Genomic DNA, 20,657 nt, shown 5'->3' on the forward strand with positions numbered 1-20,657 from the left:
TACACACACACACACACACACACACACACACACACACACACACACACACACACACACACACACACACACACACACACACACACACACACACACAAACACACACCTCGTGTCACTTCTGAAGCGTATGTGAATGCCTGGCGAGTGGACCATGGTTGCATCCCAAATGGCACCCTATTCCCTACATGGTGCCCTACTTTTAACCAGAGCTCTATGGGCCCTGGTCTAAAGTAGTGCATTACATAGGGAATAGGGCGTCATGTTGGGACCGAGTTTGGCAGTGTGAAAGGGGACAGGGTTTTTATTTTTACCCCGTCTACCAGCAGCAGCAGATGCTCCCAATTACCCAGAGACCCTGCTGCCTCTGATGATGGACTTTAAAGAGAGATAACATATCACTGCTTCAGTGGACAGGAAGTTTGTGTTGCACTAATTAAACTTCTGCAGAGTTAAAAGCAACCCAGCAACCCAGTAATGAGAAGTTCCCATCAGCAGATGGAGGAGGGGGCTTCTAGCTAGACCTGCTTAGACCTACTTTCATTATCCTCCCTCTGAGAGGAAAGGCCTTCTGATAATTAACAGTCCAAGTCTCTAGGTGAGCGAGGAGAGACTGGTGAGAGAGGTCTGAAGTCCAGGAGGTGTGTGGCATGTGGACAGCAGCACAGGACTGTTGATTGGGGGTGGGGGGTGTATCGTATATGTGGTCCTTCAAAACAAATATATGTGAAGTCTTGAGTATGTGTCTCATAGCAATTCATTCCCTTCCTTCCTGTGGTTGATTTCCCCTGTATGGCCTTTGCATAGAGATGCATTCTAATATGTTGTTGTTGCATTTCTATTGGCCCCTCTGTGGTCTCCTCCTATAGGCCGGAGCAGTGAAAGACTACATAAAGATGATGCTGGAGACTGAGAAGTTAAAGTTCCTGGTGTTTGCTCATCACCTGACCATGCTACAGGCATGTACCGAGGCTGTCATCGAAGCCAAGGTAACGGTTGTTCACTCATCACAACTAATGGACACGCACACCTCTCCCACTGTTCAGCAGCCCCTCTGTCACATATTCCCCACTAAGGGGCCATCTCTGTCCCTCTCCCTGACACAGCACACAGATGTGCCCTCAGGCACTTTCCCAGACCTGTCAAACTATTATGGAGATTGTTCCATACCTGTCTTCAAATCCTAAACCACTTAAAGGTTGAGGAAGTTACTCTAGAAGGTAGCACATTCAGTACTTACCAACAACTGCTGCAAATTCCACTAAAACTACATCACATATTGAAGTTGACATTTCTTGCATTGTCTAACAACACTGTCATGAATCTAGGAAAGTTGTGTGGTTCAGAGTGCAGTATTTTTTGTTGTTTTATAGTGAAACATGTTTGCTAGCTAAGGGCTTTGAAGAAAATAAGATTTCAGCTAATAGGAAAAAGTATCTAACAAAATAACTAGACTGAACAAAACTATAAAGCAACATGCAGCAATTTCAATTTCAAATATTTGACTGAGTTACACAACCCTGATGTTGTCGTCACAGCCCTGTAGGGACCATGATTCCCAGGCGTGGGGGTCATAGATTCCCAGGCGTGGGGGTCATAGATTCCCAGGCGTGGGGGTCATAGATTCCCAGGCGTGGGGGTCATAGATTCCCAGGCGCGGGGGTCATAGATTCCCAGGCGTGGGGGTCATAGATTCCCAGGCGTGGGGGTCATAGATTCCCAGGCGTGGGGGTCATAGATTCCCAGGCGTGGGGGTCATAGATTCCCAGGCGTGGGGGTCATAGATTCCCAGGCGTTGGGGGTCATAGATTCCCAGGCGTTGGGGGTCATAGATTCCCAGGCGTTGGGGGTCATAGATTCCCAGGCGTGGGGGTCATAGATTCCCAGGCGTGGGGGTCATAGATTCCCAGGCGTTGGGGGTCATAGATTCCCAGGCGTTGGGGGTCATAGATTCCCAGGCGTGGGGGTCATAGATTCCCAGGCGTGGGGGTCATAGACTGTCACTGTTTACACAACACCAGTGAGTTACACCCTGTAGCTGCAGGTAACCTAGCGGTTCGGAGCATTGGGCCAGTAACCGAAAGGTTCCAATCCCCGAGCAGACGAGGTGACCAATCTGTCGATCTGCCCTTGAGCAAGGCACTTAACCCAAATTGCTGGTGTAAGTCCCTCTGGATAAGAGCGTCGGCTAATTGAATAAAATGTAGATGCCAAGTCTATACATGTTAGTGTTGTGTGCTTTCTCCTCAAGTCTATACATGTTAGTGTTGTGTGTTTTCTCCTCAAGTCTATACATGTTAGTGTTGTGTGTTTTCTCCTCAAGTCTATACATGTTAGTGTTGTGTGTGCTTTCTCCTCAAGTCTACATGTTAGTTTTGTGTGCTTTCTCCTCAAGTCTATACATGTTAGTGTTGTGTGTTTTCTCCTCAAGTCTACATGTTAGTGTTGTGTGCTTTCTCCTCAAGTCTACATGTTAGTGTTGTGTACATGTTAGTGTTGTGTGCTTTCTCCTCAAGTCTACATGTTAGTGTTGTGTACATGTTAGTGTTGTGTGCTTTCTCCTCAAGTCTACATGTTAGTGTTGTGTACATGTTAGTGTTGTGTACATGTTAGTGTTGTGTACATGTTAGTGTTGTGTGCTTTCTCCTCAAGTCTATACATGTTAGTGTTGTGTGCTTTCTCCTCAAGTCTACATGTTAGTGTTGTGTGCTTTCTCCTCAAGTCTATACATGTTAGTGTTGTGTACATGTTAGTGTTGTGTACATGTTAGTGTTGTGTACATGTTAGTGTTGTGTACATGTTAGTGTTGTGTGCTTTCTCCTCAAGTCTATACATGTTAGTGTTGTGTACATGTTAGTGTTGTGTACATGTTAGTGTTGTGTACATGTTAGTGTTGTGTACATGTTAGTGTTGTGTGCTTTCTCCTCAAGTCTATACATGTTAGTGTTGTGTACATGTTAGTGTTGTGTACATGTTAGTGTTGTGTACATGTTAGTGTTGTGTACATGTTAGTGTTGTGTGCTTTCTCCTCAAGTCTATACATGTTAGTGTTGTGTACATGTTAGTGTTGTGTACATGTTAGTGTTGTGTACATGTTAGTGTTGTGTGCTTTCTCCTCAAGTCTATACATGTTAGTGTTGTGTACATGTTAGTGTTGTGTACATGTTAGTGTTGTGTACATGTTAGTGTTGTGTACATGTTAGTGTTGTGTGCTTTCTCCTCAAGTCTATACATGTTAGTGTTGTGTACATGTTAGTGTTGTGTACATGTTAGTGTTGTGTACATGTTAGTGTTGTGTGCTTTCTCCTCAAGTCTATACATGTTAGTGTTGTGTGCTTTCTCCTCAAGTCTACATGTTAGTGTTGTGTGCTTTCTCCTCAAGTCTATACATGTTAGTGTTGTGTGCTTTCTCCTCAAGTCTACATGTTAGTGTTGTGTACATGTTAGTGTTGTGTACATGTTAGTGTTGTGTGCTTTCTCCTCAAGTCTATACATGTTAGTGTTGTGTGCTTTCTCCTCAAGTCTACATGTTAGTGTTGTGTACATGTTAGTGTTGTGTACATGTTAGTGTTGTGTGCTTTCTCCTCAAGTCTACATGTTAGTGTTGTGTACATGTGTGCTTTCTCCTCAAGTCTACATGTTAGTGTTGTGTACATGTTAGTGTTGTGTACATGTGTGCTTTCTCCTCAAGTCTACATGTTAGTGTTGTGTACATGTGTGCTTTCTCCTCAAGTCTACATGTTAGTGTTGTGTACATGTGTGCTTTCTCCTCAAGTCTATACATGTTAGTGTTGTGTACATGTGTGCTTTCTCCTCAAGTCTATACATGTTAGTGTTGTGTACATGTTAGTGTTGTGTACATGTTAGTGTTGTGTGCTTTCTCCTCAAGTCTATACATGTTAGTGTTGTGTACATGTTAGTGTTGTGTACATGTTAGTGTTGTGTGCTTTCCCCTCAAGTCTATACATGTTGAACCAGCCACTGGCAGTAATACCACTCACACTTGAAATGTCTTGTGTTTTCACTAGAACAGACTGTCTATGTAGAAACTCTCTTTCCAACCAAGGAGAGAGGAGATTCAGCAACACTGAATGTGGAATTTATTTAATTACTTTTTTTAGGAACCAATTACTTTTTAGCAATAAAGAAGCTTTAAAATAAAAAATGTATTCCATTGTTCTCTAAGTGTTGCTGAATCTCATCTCCAATTATGTTGAAACTTAAAACAGAAGTTTGTACAATACACACACACACACACACACACTGTTTTTATTTTAAGCCAGTTTCACGCGTTTCTCAGCTCGATGGCAGTGATGTGAGAGGAAGGGTTTAGGTGTCGTCTGCTGTTATCTGATACGTGATCAAGTGTGATCACATCTTCTAATTTGAGAAGTCTCCCACTCGCTGAAGCATCATCATCATCCATTAACAGGAAAAAGAGTCAAATAATGAGCTGCATGCTGCCGTGATGAACTACAGCTGTGAGAACGGGGAGAGAGACCGAGGGGAGGGGGAGACGGAGGGGGAGACGGAGGGGGAGACGGAGGGGGGAGACGGAGGGGGGAGACGGAGGGCGGGAGACGGAGGGCGGGAGACGGAGGGCGGGAGACCGAGGGGGAGACCGATGGGGAGACCGAGGGGGGAGACCGAGGGCGGGAGACCGAGGGCGAGACGGAGGGCGGGAGACGGAGGGCGGGAGACACGACTAATCCAATCAAATCAAAATGAAATCGATGACATCACTGCGACAGGTGTATTAGAACACTAAATTGTTCTTCCTGTATCTGGGTACAGTCTGTGTGGAGTGGAATGGACTAAATGTCAAATCAAATGTTATTGGTCACATACACGTGGTTAGCAGATGTTATTGGTCACATACACATGGTTAGCAGATGTTATTGGTCACATACACATGGTTAGCAGATGTTATTGGTCACATACACGTGGTTAGCAGATGTTATTGGTCACATACACATGGTTAGCAGATGTTATTGGTCACATACACATGGTTAGCAGATGTTATTGGTCACATACACATGGTTAGCAGATGTTATTGGTCACATTGGTCACATACACGTGGTTAGCAGATGTTATTGGTCACATACACGTGGTTGGCAGATGTTATTGGTCACATACACGTGGTTAGCAGATGTTATTGGTCACATACACGTGGTTAGCACGTGGTTAGCAGATGTTATTGGTCACATACACGTGGTTAGCAGATGTTATTGGTCACATCACGTGGTTAGCAGATGTTATTGGTCACATACACGTGGTTAGCAGATGTTATTGGTCACATACACGTGGTTAGCAGATGTTATTGGTCACATACATGTGTTTAGCAGATGTTATTGGTCACATACACATGGTTAGCAGATGTTATTGGTCACATACACGTGTTTAGCAGATGTTATTGGTCACATACACGTGGTTAGCAGATGTTATTGCTGGTGTAGCGAAATGCTTGTGCTTCTAGCTCCGACAATGCAGTAATATCTAACAAGTAATATCTTAACAATTACACAACAACTACCCAATACACACACATCTAGTAAAGGAATGGAATTAAAAATATATAAATATATGGACATGCAATGTGAGAGCGGTATAGAATAAGATATAGTATATGATACAGTATATACATATGAGATGGGTAATGCAAGATATGTAGACATTATTAAAGTGGCTAATGTTATATTTATTAAAGTGGCCAGTGTTCTATTTATTAAAGTGGCCAGTGTTCTATTTATTAAAGTGGCCAGTGTTCTATTTATTAAAGTGGCCAGTGTTCTATTTATTAAAGTGGCCAGTGTTCTATTTATTAAAGTGGCCAGTGTTCTATTTATTAAAGTGGCCAGTGTTCTATTTATTAAAGTGGCCAGTGTTCTATTTATTAAAGTGGCCAGTGTTCTATTTATTAAAGTGGCCAGTGTTCTATTTATTAAAGTGGCCAGTGTTCTATTTATTAAAGTGGCTAGTGTTCTATTTATTAAAGTGGCTAGTGTTTATTTATTAAAGTGGCTAGTGTTCTATTTATTAAAGTGGCCAGTGTTCTATTTATTAAAGTGGCTAGTGTTCTATTTATTAAAGTGGCTAGTGTTCTATTTATTAAAGTGGCCAGTGTTCTATTTATTAAAGTGGCCAGTGTTATATTTATTAAAGTGGCTAGTGTTATATTTATTAAAGTGGCTAGTGTTCTATTTATTAAAGTGGCCAGTGTTCTATTTATTAAAGTGGCCAGTGTTCTATTTATTAAAGTGGCCAGTGTTCTATTTATTAAAGTGGCCAGTGTTCTATTTATTAAAGTGGCCAGTGTTCTATTTATTAAAGTGGCCAGTGTTCTATTTATTAAAGTGGCTAGTGTTCTATTTATTAAAGTGGCTAGTGTTCTATTTATTAAAGTGGCTAGTGTTCTATTTATTAAAGTGGCTAGTGTTCTATTTATTAAAGTGGCTAGTGTTCTATTTATTAAAGTGGCTAGTGTTCTATTTATTAAAGTGGCTAGTGTTATATTTATTAAAGTGGCTAGTGTTCTATTTATTAAAGTGGCTAGTGTTCTATTTATTAAAGTGGCCAGTGATCTATTTATTAAAGTGGCCAGTGATCTATTTATTAAAGTGGCCAGTGTTCTATTTATTAAAGTGGCCAGTGTTCTATTTATTAAAGTGGCCAGTGTTCTATTTATTAAAGTGGCCAGTGTTCTATTTATTAAAGTGGCCAGTGTTCTATTTATTAAAGTGGCCAGTGTTCTATTTATTAAAGTGGCCAGAGATTTCAAGTCTATGTATATAGGCAGCAGCCTCTCAATGTTAGTGATGCTGTTTAACAGTCTGATGGCCTTGAGATAGAATCTGTTTTTCAGTCTCTCGGTCCCAGCTTTGATGCACCTGTACTGACCTCACCTTCTGGATGATAGCGGGGTGAACAGGCAGTGGCTCGGGTGGTGATAATGCACCTGTACTGACCTCACCTTCTGGATGATAGCGGGGTGAACAGGCAGTGGCTCGGGTGGTGAGAATGTACCTGTACTGACTTCACCTTCTGGATGATAGCGGGGTGAACAGGCAGTGGCTCGGGTGGTTGTTGTCCTTGATGATCTTTATGGCCTTCCTGTGACATTGGGTGCTGTAGGTGTCCTGAAGGGCAGGTAGTTTGCCCCCCGGTGATGTGTTGGGCAGACCATACCACCCTCTGGAGAGCTCTGTGGGCAGTGCGGTTGCCATACCATACGGTGATACAGCCCGACAGGATGCTCTTGATTGTGTAAAAGTTTGAGGGTTTTAGGTGACAAGCCACATTTTCTTCACCACACTGTCTGTGTGAGTGGACCATTTCAGTTTGTCAGTGACGTGTACACCGATGTATTAGTAAATGGTTGTTTTTCTATACAGCAATGCTATAGGATGTTTCTGTCGTTTTAGTGGTGGGTTCAGAGGTCAAGGTTTTAATCAGCGCTGACATTTACTTCTCTCCCTATCTCCTCTCTCTCTCAGGCCAGTTACATCCGTATCGATGGCAGTGTCCCGTCCTCAGAGCGTATCCACTTGGTTCACCAGTTCCAGAATGACCCTGAGACGCGCGTGGCCGTCCTCAGCATACAGGCTGCTGGGCAGGTACTGCACGTACAGACCATAGAAACACTGATGATAGAATAGTAATTATATTTCTACGGTACAGACCCTCTACTGGGCATATACATCCACCATGTGTCCTAATTCCAGTCCCTGTAACACTATACATCCAGGACGTGTCCTAATTCCAGTCCCTGTAACACTATACATCCAGGACGTGTCCTAATTCCAGTCCCTGTAACACTATACATCCAGGACGTGTCCTAATTCCAGTCCCTGTAACACTATACATCCACCACGTGTCCTAATTCCAGTCCCAGTAACACTATACATCCACCACGTGTCCTAATTCCAGTCCCAGTAACACTATACATCCACCACGTGTCCTAATTCCAGTCCCAGTAACACTATACATCCACCACGTGTCCTAATTCCAGTCCCAGTAACACTATACATCCACCTCGTGTCCTAATTCCAGTCCCAGTAACACTATACATCCATCACATGTCCTAATTCCAGTCCCTGTAACACTATACATCCACCATGTGTCCTAATTCCAGTCCCAGTAACACTATACATCCACCACGTGTCCTAATTCCAGTCCCAGTAACTCAGTAACTATACATCCACCACGTGTCCTAATTCCAGTCCCAGTAACACTATACATCCACCATGTGTCCTAATTCCAGTCCCTGTAACACTATACATCCAGGACGTGTCCTAATTCCAGTCCCAGTAACACTATACATCCAGGACGTGTCCTAATTCCAGTCCCTGTAACACTATGCATCCACCACGTGTCCTAATTCCAGTCCCAGTAACACTATACATCCACTACGTGTCCTAATTCCAGTCCCAGTAACACTATACATCCACCATGTGTCCTAATTCCAGTCCCAGTAACACTATACATCCAGGACGTGTCCTAATTCCAGTCCCAGTAACACTATACATCCACCATGTGTCCTAATTCCAGTCCCAGTAACACTATACATCCAGGACGTGTCCTAATTCCAGTCCCAGTAACACTATACATCCAGGACGTGTCCTAATTCCAGTCCCAGTAACACTATACATCCACCACGTGTCCTAATTCCAGTCCCAGTAACACTATACATCCACCACGTGTCCTAATTCCAGTCCCAGTAACACTATACATCCACCACGTGTCCTAATTCCAGTCCCAGTAACACTATACATCCACGTGTCCTAACGTGTCCTAATTCCAGTCCCAGTAACACTATACATCCAGGACGTGTCCCTAATTCCAGTCCCAGTAACACTATACATCCACCACGTGTCCTAATTCCAGTCCCAGTAACACTATACATCCACCACGTGTCCTAATTCCAGTCCCAGTAACACTATACATCCACCACGTGTCCTAATTCCAGTCCCAGTAACACTATACATCCAGGACGTGTCCTAATTCCAGTCCCAGTAACACTATACATCCACCACGTGTCCTAATTCCAGTCCCAGTAACACTATACATCCACCACGTGTCCTAATTCCAGTCCCAGTAACACTATACATCCACCACGTGTCCTAATTCCAGTCCCAGTAACACTATACATCCACCACGTGTCCTAATTCCAGTCCCAGTAACACTATACATCCACCACGTGTCCTAATTCCAGTCCCAGTAACACTATACATCCACCACGTGTCCTAATTCCAGTGTCCTAATTCCAGTCCCAGTAACACTATACATCCAGGACGTGTCCTAATTCCAGTCCCAGTAACACTATACATCCACCACGTGTCCTAATTCCAGTCCCAGTAACACTTCTTTGATTGATATCTTCCAAGACCTGTTCCCGTTTATTTGTTATATGTAATAAATAGATAGGAAGTCTTTCTTTCCAAATTAAAACGAGCATTAAGAACAGTGAGAAAGTTCTTGACTAATGGCCTAAACTCACTAAAGGCGAGCGAAGCGAAGCGTGCGTGTGAATTTATTTTAGAATCTGTTGTTTTGAATTCTAATGACCCAACCGAAGCGGGGCGGGCAGGTTGTCCTCTTTGACGCCTCACTCAATTAAAACGTGTCTCTATTTTTGTGTTGTATCGCTAGAGATGTATTCACACAAAACAATACCAGCTTTTTCCCGAGCTCATTTGAATTGGAAGAGGTAGCTAAGGGTCGAGGCTTTACTATACATGCTAAATTACACCAATTCATCCACTTATGGAAACAACATCGCTATCAGCAAAGCTGATTGGAGGTGTGGTCTTCTGTAGCTCAGTTGGTAGAGCATGGTGCTCCTTCCTGTAGCTCAGTTGGTAGAGCATGGCGCTCCTCCCTGTAGCTCAGTTGGTAGAGCATGGCGCTCCTTCCTGTAGCTCAGTTGGTAGAGCATGGCGCTCCTTCCTGAGCTCAGTTGGTAGAGCATGGTGCTCCTTCCTGTAGCTCAGTTGGTAGAGCATGGCATGGTGCTCCTTCCTGTAGCTCAGTTGGTAGAGCATGGCGCTCCTTCCTGTAGCTCAGTTGGTAGAGCATGGTGCTCCTTCCTGTAGCTCAGTTGGTAGAGCATGGTGCTCCTTCCTGTAGCTCAGTTGGTAGAGCATAGAGCATGGCTCCTTCCTGTAGCTCAGTTGGTAGAGCAGCATGGCAGTTGGTAGAGCTCCTTCCTGTAGCTCAGTTGGTAGAGCATGGCGCTCCTTCCTGTAGCTCAGTTGGTAGAGCATGGCGCTCCTTCCTGTAGCTCAGTTGGTAGAGCATGGCGCTCCTTTCCTGTAGAGCATGGCAGCTCAGTTGGTAGAGCATGGCGCTCCTTCCTGTAGCTCAGTTGGTAGAGCATGGCTCCTTCCTGTAGCTCAGTTGGTAGAGCACATGGCGTCCTGTAGCTCAGTTGGTAGAGCATGGCGCTCCTTCCTGTAGCTCAGTTGGTAGAGCATGTTGCTCAGTTGGTAGAGCTCCTTCCTGTAGCTCAGTTGGTAGAGCAAGCCGGGGTGGTGGGTTCCATTCCTGTGACCACCCATATGTCAAATGTGTGCATGACTGTGAGATAAAAGCGTAGATGATATTATAATATTACAGTTGAAGTCTGATGTTTACGTACACCTCAGCTAAATACATTAAACTCAGTTTTTCACAATTGCTGACATTTGATCCTTGTAAAAATTCCCTGTTTTATGTCAGCTAGGATCACCACTTTATTTTAAGAATGTGAAATGTTAGAATAAAAGTAGAAAGAATGATTCATTTAAACTTTTATTTCTTTCATCACATTCCCAGTGGGTCAGAAGTTTACATACACTCAATTTGTATTTGGTAGCATTGCCTTTAAATTGTTTAATTTGGGTCAAACACTTCAGGTAGCCTTCCAAAAGCTTCCCACAATAAGTTGGGTGAATTTTTGCCCGTTCCTCCTGACAGAGCTGGTGTAACTGAGTCAGGTTTGTAGGCCTCCTTGCTCGCACAAGCTTTTTCAGTTCTGCCCACAAATGTTCTATTGGATTGTCAGTGCTTTGTGGTGGCCACTCCAATACCTTGACTTTGTTGTCCTTAAGCCATTTTGCCACAACTTTGGAAGTATGCTTGGGGTTATTGTCCATTTGGAAGACGATATTTGTCCCAATGTGCAGTTGCAAACCGTAGTTTGGCTTTTTTATGGAGGTTTTGGAGCAGTGGCTTCTTCGTTGCTGAGTGGCCTTTCAGGTTATGTTGATATAGGACTCGTTTTACTGTGGATATAGATACTTTATTACCCGATTCCTCCTGCATCTTCACAAGGTCCTTTTGTTCTGGGATTGATTTGCACTTTTCACACCAAAGTACGTTCATCTCTAGGAGACAGAACGCATCTCCTTCCTGAGTGGTATGACAGCTGCGTCGTCCCATGGTGTTTATACTTGCATACTAATGTTTGTACAGATGAATGTGGTACCTTCAGGCGTTTGGAAATTGCTCCCAATTATGAACCAGACTTGTGGAGGTCTACAATGTTTTTTTTCTGAGGTCTTGGCTGATTTATTTTTATTTTCCCATGATGTCAAGCAAAGAGGCACTGAGTTTGAAGGTAGGCCTTGAAATACATCCACAGGTACACCTCCAATTGACTCAAATGATGTCAATTAGCCTATCTAAAGCTTCTAAAGCCATGACATTTTCTGGAATTTTCCAAGCTGTTTAAAGGCACAGTCAATTTCGTGTATGTAAACTTCTGACCCACTGGAATTGTGATACAGTGAATTATAAGGGAAATAATCTGTCTGTAAACAATTGTAAGAAAAATGACTTGTGTCATGCACAAAGTAGATGTCCTAACCGACTTGCCAAAACTATAGTATGTTAACAAGAAATTTGTGGAGTGGTTGAAAAACGAGTTTTAATGACTCCGACCTAAGTGTATGTAAACTTCCGACTTCAACTATATGTACTATCCTGCTAGCATACAGTCAATGCTCTGCCTGTTCCCGTACTGTTCACCCTCCTCGCTCTGCCTGTTCCCGTACTGTTCACCCTCCTCACTGCTCTGCCTGTTCCCGTACTGTTCACCCTCCTCACTGCTCTGCCTGTTCCCGTACTGTTCACCCTCCTCACTGCTCTGCCTGTTCCCGTACTGTTCACCCTCCTCGCTCTGCCTGTTCCCGTACTGTTCACCCTCCTCGCTCTGCTTGTTCCCGTACTGTTCACCCTCCTCACTGCTCTGCCTGTTCCCGTACTGTTCACACTGCTCTGCCTGTTCCCGTACTGTTCACCCTCCTCGCTCTGCCTGTTCCCGTACTGTTCACCCTCCTCGCTCTGCTTGTTCCCGTACTGTTCACCCTCCTCGCTCTGCCTGTTCCCATACTGTTCACCCTCCTCGCTCTGCCTGTTCCCGTACTGTTCACCCTCCTCGCTCTGCCTGTTCCCGTACTGTTCACCCTCCTCGCTCTGCCTGTTCCCCTACTGTTCACCCTCCTCGCTCTGCCTGTTCCCCTACTGTTCACCCTCCTCGCTCTGCCTGTTCCCCTACTGTTCACCCTCCTCGCTCTGCCTGTTCCCGTACTCTTCACCCTCCTCGCTCTGCCTGTTCCCGTACTGTTCACCCTCCTCGCTCTGCCTGTTCCCGTACTGTTCACCCTCCTCGCTCTGCCTGTTCCCATACTGTTCACCCTCCATGCTCTGCTTTCTCCACCTGTCTGCTTCCGGTGAGTTCTTCCCTTCAGTGAGTGTGTTCTGTGGTGTCCAGGGCCTGACGTTCACAGCAGCCACTCACGTGGTGTTTGCTGAGCTGTACTGGAACCCTGGCCATGTGAAGCAGGCTGAGGACCGGGCGCACCGCATCGGACAGACCGCCTCCGTCCACGTGCACTACCTCATCGCCAAGGGAACCTTTGACACCGTTATGTGGGGCATGCTCAACAGGAAGGTGTGTGTGTGCGTGTGTTTTGTTTTAACTGGAAGGTAGGTACTTTTCATAGAAATGCAGTACCAGTCAAAAGTTGACACACATATCCTAGGGTTTTTCTTTATTTTTACTATTTTATACGCTGACCATGAAGGCCTGATTCTGTCCTCTGAACAGTTGATGTTGAGATGTGTCTGTTAGTTGAACTCTGTGAAGCATTTATTTGGGCTGCAATCTGATGTGCAGTTATCTCTAATGAACTTATCCTCTGCAGCAGTCTTCCTTTCCTGTGGCGGTCCTCATGAGAGCCAGTTTCATCAAAGCGCTTGATGGTTTTTGTGACTGTACTTGAAGAAATATTAAATGTTCTTGAAATGTTCCCTGATTGACTGACCTTCATGTCTTAAAGTAATGATGCACTGTCGTTTCTCTTTGCTTATTTGGGCTGTTCTTGCCATAATATGGACTTGGTCTTTAACCAAATAGCCCTATCTTCTGTATACCACCCCTACCATGTCACAACACAACTGATTGGCTCAAATGCATTAAGAAGATCGAAAATCGACAAATGTAACTTTTAACAAGGCACACCTGTTAATTGAAATGCATTCCAGGTGTCGACCTCATGAAGCTGGTTGAGAGAATGCCAAGAGTGTGCAAAGCTGTCATCAAGGCGAAGGGTGGTTACTTTGAAGAATCTCAAGTCTAAAATATATTTTGATTTGTTTTTTGGTTACTACATGATTCCATATGTGTGATTTCATAGTTTTGATGTCTTCACTATTATTATTATTATTCTACAATGTAGAAAATAGTAAAAATACAGAAAAACCCTTGAATGAGTAGGTGTGTCCAACCTTTTGACTTTTACTGTAGATTTACTTAAAGGGATAGCACAAAGCCCGAGACCACCTTGTCATTTTGACTGGTACTGTAGATTTACTTAAAGGGATAGCACAAAGCCCCCGAGACCACCTTGTCATTTTGACTGGTACTGTAGATTTACTTAAAGGGATAGCACAAAGCCCCCCGAGACCACCTTGTCATTTTGACTGGTACTGTAGATTTACTTAAAGGGATAGCACAAAGCCCGAGACCACCTTGTCATTTTGACTGGTACTGTAGATTTACTTAAAGGGATAGCACAAAGCCCCGAGACCACCTTGTCATTTTGACTGGTACTGTAGATTTACTTAAAGGGATAGCACAAAGGAGACCACCGTGTCATTTTGACTGGTACTGTAGATTTACTTAAAGGGATAGCACAAAGCCCTGAGACCACCTTGTCATTTTGACTGGTACTGTAGATTTACTTAAAGGGATAGCACAAAGCCCTGAGACCACCTTGTCATTTTGACTGGTACTGTAGATTTACTTAAAGGGATAGCACAAAGCCCTGAGACCACCTTGTCATTTTGACTGGTACTGTAGATTTACTTAAAGGGATAGCACAAAGCCCTGAGACCACCTTGTCATTTTGACTGGTACTGTAGATTTACTTAAAGGGATAGCACAAAGCCCTGAGACCACCTTGTCATTTTGACTGGTACTGTAGATTTACTTAAAGGGATAGCACAAAGCCCTGAGACCACCTTGTCATTTGACTGGTACTGTAGATTTACTTAAAGGGATAGCACAAAGCCCTGAGACCACCTTGTCATTTTGACTGGTACTGTAGATTTACTTAAAGGGATAGCACAAAGCCCTGAGACCACCTTGTCATTTTGACTGGTACTGTAGATTTACTTAAAGGGATAGCACAAAGCCCTGAGACCACCTTGTCATTTTGACTGGTACTGTAGATTTACTTAAAGGGATAGCACAAAGCCCTGAGACCACCTTGTCATTTTGACTGGTACTGTAGATTTACTTAAAGGGATAGCACAAAGCCCCGAGACCACCTTGTCATTTTGACTGGTACTGTAGATTTACTTAAAGGGATAGCACAAAGCCCCGAGACCACCTTGTCATTTTGACTGGTACTGTAGATTTACTTAAAGGGATAGCACAAAGCCCCCGAGACCACCTTGTCATTTTGACTGGTACTGTAGATTTACTTAAAGGGATAGCACAAAGCCCCCCGAGACCACCTTGTCATTTTGACTGGTACTGTAGATTTACTTAAAGGGATAGCACAAAGCCCCGAGACCACCTTGTCATTTTGACTGGAACACAGTGGGTTGAATGGCAGGTACACTCAATATATCTGTAATTCTATGGTACTAATATCCACTGCAGGACCACTGTTTCCAATGAACTGGATTTGAATCAATCAATCAATAAAGCCATTTTTTTAAAGACCATTAAAGATGCATTACAGATGTATCAGAGTGAGGTTGTTGATCTTGGTGTTTATTTGTTGTTTATTGACCTTGTTGTTGTTAATTATGCTGCAAAGAACAGAGCAGTTTATGGTCACATTCATTAGTGCACATTGTAGCAAAACAAGTGTTTCTTATTGGACAAGTCCTGATTGCGCCTCACTGATTTAGTACATTTTCTGCCATTAAGTGCTTAAAAGGAAAATGCTTCTTGAAAGTCCAAAACATTTTATTTTTGAGTGGTGTTTCCCTGTACGTGTTGTTCTGATAGGAGACTGTGTGTGTGTGTGTGTGTGTGTGTGTGTGTGTGTGTGTGTGTGTGTGTGTGTGTGTGTGTGTGTGTGTGTGTGTGTGTGTGTGTGTGTGTGTGTGTGTGTGTGTGTGTGTGTGTGTGTGTGTGTGTGTGTTGTTGTTGACAGGAAACGGTAACGGGCAGTACTCTGAACGGTAAGAAGGAGTACTTAAAGGCAGAGTTGGGGGATAAGGACAAATGGGACTTCCTGAATTTCGCCGAGGCGTGGACACCAAGCGAGACGACCCTGACAGCAGGAGGAGTGGTTGACAATGACAAAGATCCTGTGTTCTTTAACCATGTGAGTCACTGGTCTAGTGATCTGGGTTCTTTAACCATGTGAGGCACTGGTCTAGTGATCTGGGTTCTTTAACCATGTGAGGCACTGGTCTAGTGATCTGGGTTCTTTAACCATGTGAGGCACTGGTCTAGTGATCTGGGTTCTTTAACCATGTGAGGCACTGGTCTAGTGATCTGGGTTCTTTAACCATGTGAGGCACTGGTCTAGTGATCTGGGTTCTTTAACCATGTGAGGCACTGGTCTAGTGATCTGGGTTCTTTAACCATGTGAGGCACTGGTCTAGTGATATGGGTTCTTTAACCATGTGAGGCACTGGTCTAGTGATCTGGGTTCTTTAACCATGTGAGGCACTGGTCTAGTGATCTGGGTTCTTTAACCATGTGAGGCACTGGTCTAGTGATCTGGGTTCTTTAACCATGTGAGGCACTGGTCTAGTGATCTGGGTTCTTTAACCATGTGAGGCACTGGTCTAGTGATCTGGGTTCTTTAACCATGTGAGGCACTGGTCTAGTGATCTGGGTTTTTAACCATGTGAGGCACTGGTCTAGTGATCTGGGTTTTTAACCATGTGAGGCACTGGTCTAGTGATCTGGGTTCTTTAACCATGTGAGGCACTGGTCTCGTGATCTGGGTTCTTTAACCATGTGAGGCACTGGTCTCGTGATCTGGGTTCTTTAACCATGTGAGGCACTGGTCTAGTGATCTGGGTTCTTTAACCATGTGAGGCACTGGTCTAGTGATCTGGGTTCTTTAACCATGTGAGGCACTGGTCTAGTGATCTGGGTTCTTTAACCATGTGAGGCACTGGTCTAGTGATCTGTTCTTTAACCATGTGAGGCACTGGTCTAGTGATCTGGGTTCTTTAACCATGTGAGGCACTGGTCTAGTGATCTGGGTTCTTTAACCATGTGAGGCACTGGTCTAGTGATCTGGGTTCTTTAATGTGTGTGCAGATGGTGTTCTAACACTGGGAAGGTTTTGAATCCTAGAAATCATACTGCTACTGTATGTTTATGTCTGTCTAACAGTATAGACATGTAGGTGCATCATACACATCACTAAACGATCATGTATCACACATATTACTAAACGATAATGTATCACACATATTACTAAACGATAATGCACTATACATACTACTAAGCGATAATGCATCATACATATTACTAAACGATAATGCATCATTATCTGGAAACTATCTTAAACTGCTATTATTTATGAATATAATGTGTTAGTTCTCTCTCTCAAAAGAGGTCTAAAGGGACAAAATGAACTCTGACATGATACTGTTAGATCAGATGAATGACAGGCTTTACAACAATTCAGATGAATGGTGTGTTTTACAACAGATCAGATGAATGACAGGCTTCACAACAGATCAGATTAATGACAGGCTTTACAACAGATCAGATGAATGACAGGCTTTACAACAGATCAGATGAATGACAGGCTTTACAACAGATCAGATGAATGACAGGCTTTACAACAGATCAGATGAATGACAGGCTTTACAACAGATCAGATGAATGACAGGCATTACAACAGATCAGATGAATGACAGGCTTTACAACAGAACAGATGAATGACAGGCTTTACAACAGATCAGATGAATGACAGGCTTTACAACAGATCAGATGAATGACAGGCTTTACAACAATTCAGATTAATGGTGTGCTTTACAACAGATCAGATGAATGACAGGCTTTACAACAGATCAGATGAATGACAGGCTTTACAACAGATCAGATGAATGACAGGCTTTACAACAGATCAGATGAATGACCTGCTTTACAACAGATCAGATGAATGACAGGCTTTACAACAGATCAGATGAATGACAGGCTTTACAACAGATCAGATGAATGACAGGCTTTACAACAGATCAGATGAATGACAGGCTTTACAACAGATCAGATGAATGACAGGCTTTACAACAGATCAGATGAAAGAGGCTTTACAACAGATCAGATGAATGACAGGCTTTACAACAGATCAGATGAATGACAGGCTTTACAACAGATCAGATGAATGACAGGCTTTACAACAGATCAGATGAATGACAGGCTTTACAACAGATCAGATGACAGGCTTTACAACAGATCAGATGAATGACAGGCTTTACAACAGATCAGATGAAAGACAGGCTTTACAACAGATCAGATGAATGACAGGCTTTACAACAGATCAGATGAATGACAGGCTTTACAACAGATCAGATGAAAGACAGGCTTTACAACAGATCAGATGAATGACAGGCTTTACAACAGATCAGATGAAAGACAGGCTTTACAACAGACCAGATGAATGACAGGCTTTACAACAGATCAGATGAATGACAGGCTTTACAACAGATCAGATGAAAGACAGGCTTTACAACAGATCAGATGAATGACAGGCTTTACAACAGATCAGATGAATGACAGGCTTTACAACAGATCAGATGAATGACAGGCTTTACAACAGATCAGGATGAAGGACAGGCTTTACAACAGATCAGATGAAGGACAGAGGCTTTACAACAGATCAGATGAATGACAGGCTTTACAACAGATCAGATGAATGACAGGCTTTACAACAGATCAGATGAATGACAGGCTTTACAACAGATCAGATGAATGACAGGCTTTACAACAGATCAGATGAATGACAGGCTTTACAACAGATCAGATGAATGACAGGCTTTACAACAGATCAGATGAAAGACAGGCTTTACAACAGATCAGATGAAGGACCTGCTTTTACAACAGATCAGAGATGAAGGCTTTACAACAGATCAGATGACTTTACAACAGGCTTTACAACAGATCAGATGAATGACAGGCTTTACAACAGATCAGATGAATGACAGGCTTTACAACAGATCAGATGAATGACAGGCTTTACAACAGATCAGGATGAATGACAGGCTTTACAACAGATCAGATGAAGGACCTGCTTTACAACAGATCAGATGAATGACAGGCTTTACAACAGATCAGATGAATGACAGGCTTTACAACAGATCAGATGAAAGACAGGCTTTACAACAGATCAGATGAAGGACCTGCTTTTACAACAGATCAGATGAAGGACCTGCTTTACAACAGGCTTTACAACAGATCAGATGAATGACAGGCTTTACAACAGATCAGATGAATGACAGGCTTTACAACAGATCAGATGAAGGACCTGCTTTACAACAGATCAGATGAATGACAGGCTTTACAACAGATCAGATGAAAGACAGGCTTTACAACAGATCAGATGAATGACAGGCTTTACAACAGATCAGATGAATGACAGGCTTTACAACAGATCAGATGAATGACAGGCTTTACAACAGATCAGATGAATGACAGGCTTTACAACAGATCAGATGACAGGCTTTACAACAGATCAGATGAATGACAGGCTTTACAACAGATCAGATGAATGACAGGCTTTACAACAGATCAGATGAATGACAGGCTTTACAACAGATCAGATGAATGACAGGCTTTACAACAGATCAGATGACAGGCGTTACAACAGTCTTACCGTGACTCTATCCCTCTCTGCAGTTTGAGAAGGACAAACAGCACGACATCCGTTCGTTCTTCTCTCCGGACGCGGGTAAAGAGAAGAAGAGGAAAAGAACAGAGGGTGAGGTTTGCCTATCCCCCGTTACCCCCTCAGAGAAGGAGGGTTCTATAGATGTGGAGAACTCAGAGGGTGACAAGGAGAAAAACTACAACTCCCAAGATCCCCCTGACCTCCAGGACCTAGACTTCTCTCCCCAGGTGAAGAGGCTGCGGCTGCCCACCTCCACCCTCACCCCCAGCGCTACCCACAGCCCCAGGTCTCGTCTTGGGGGGAAACGGACGTCCCTCCATGGGGGAGAGGCACGAGCAGTAGTCCCCTGGCCTCTCTGTTTACCCCCCGTCGGCTCTCTGAGAAAGGGACCCCGAAACCAAGGTTGAGCCCCAGACCAGGACCACCAGATCAGGGGAAGGGAGATCAGTGGAGCTGTGGGGCCTGTACTTACTCCAACAGCATCCTGCTCCTTTACTGTGAGGTGTGTGAGTCCCCACTCCACAGGCCCAGCACTGGTGAGTACACACACACACACACACACACACACACACACACACACACACACACACACACACACACACACACACACACACACACACACACACACACACACACACACACACACACACGTTGGCAGGCGTAACATACAGCAAGTCAGAAATAGACCAGCGTGACAACGTGTCTCTGCTAGATGACAACGAGGAGGACGCAACACACTGTTCACCTGACTGTCAAGTGAGAAACAGTCACAAGGCCTGTTCTCGTCGTGCAGCGCGCGTCTCAAAGTTTACAAAGTAAAGTTGATGAATTGGCCCCGGCTGAAGTTAAAGTTCCCCAAGGCACTCTGGCTGACTATCTAATAGGACTGGGAGAAGGAAGGTAACTGTCTCTCCTCAAACACAGACACCTCCTGGTTCAGTTGGCAGTACCGGGGGGAAGTGGAGGGCGTAAAGAGGGGGGTGAAGGAGGGTTGAGATCAGTCCTCAGTCTTTAAAGGATTACCTGTTCTTCCATCCATCACGACCGAGTGGCACAGGGAATTCACACAGCAGCATCCCTCCTGTCTGTCTCTCAGTAATAATAACCCAGAATAACCCTGCTAGCTGCCTGGGTTGTTGCTCTGTAAGGCTGGGTTGTTGCTCTGTAAGGCTGGGTTGTTGCTCTGTAAGGCTGGGTTGTTGCTCTGTAAGGCTGGGTTGCTGCTCTGTAATGCTGGGTTGTTGCTCTGTAAGGCTGGGTTGTTGCTCTGTAAGGCTGGGTTGCTGCTCTGTAATGCTGGGTTGTTGC

General features: G+C 43.9%; 1 protein-coding gene across 1 annotated transcript in view; it reads left to right on the top strand.

Annotated features, from left to right (window-relative positions):
* LOC124008065 (DNA annealing helicase and endonuclease ZRANB3-like) overlaps positions 1 to 20,657 on the top strand; it is a 71,651-nt gene that overhangs the window by 25,306 nt on the left and 25,688 nt on the right. Inside the window, 5 exon segments of the mRNA XM_046318969.1 lie at positions 864 to 983; positions 7,488 to 7,607; positions 12,746 to 12,925; positions 15,645 to 15,818; positions 19,358 to 19,678. Of these exon segments, the coding sequence (XP_046174925.1) occupies positions 864 to 983; positions 7,488 to 7,607; positions 12,746 to 12,925; positions 15,645 to 15,818; positions 19,358 to 19,678 (915 nt within the window).

Source organism: Oncorhynchus gorbuscha, linkage group LG21 (assembly GCF_021184085.1).
Source record: "Oncorhynchus gorbuscha isolate QuinsamMale2020 ecotype Even-year linkage group LG21, OgorEven_v1.0, whole genome shotgun sequence".
In the NCBI taxonomy this organism is placed as follows: domain Eukaryota; kingdom Metazoa; phylum Chordata; class Actinopteri; order Salmoniformes; family Salmonidae; genus Oncorhynchus; species Oncorhynchus gorbuscha.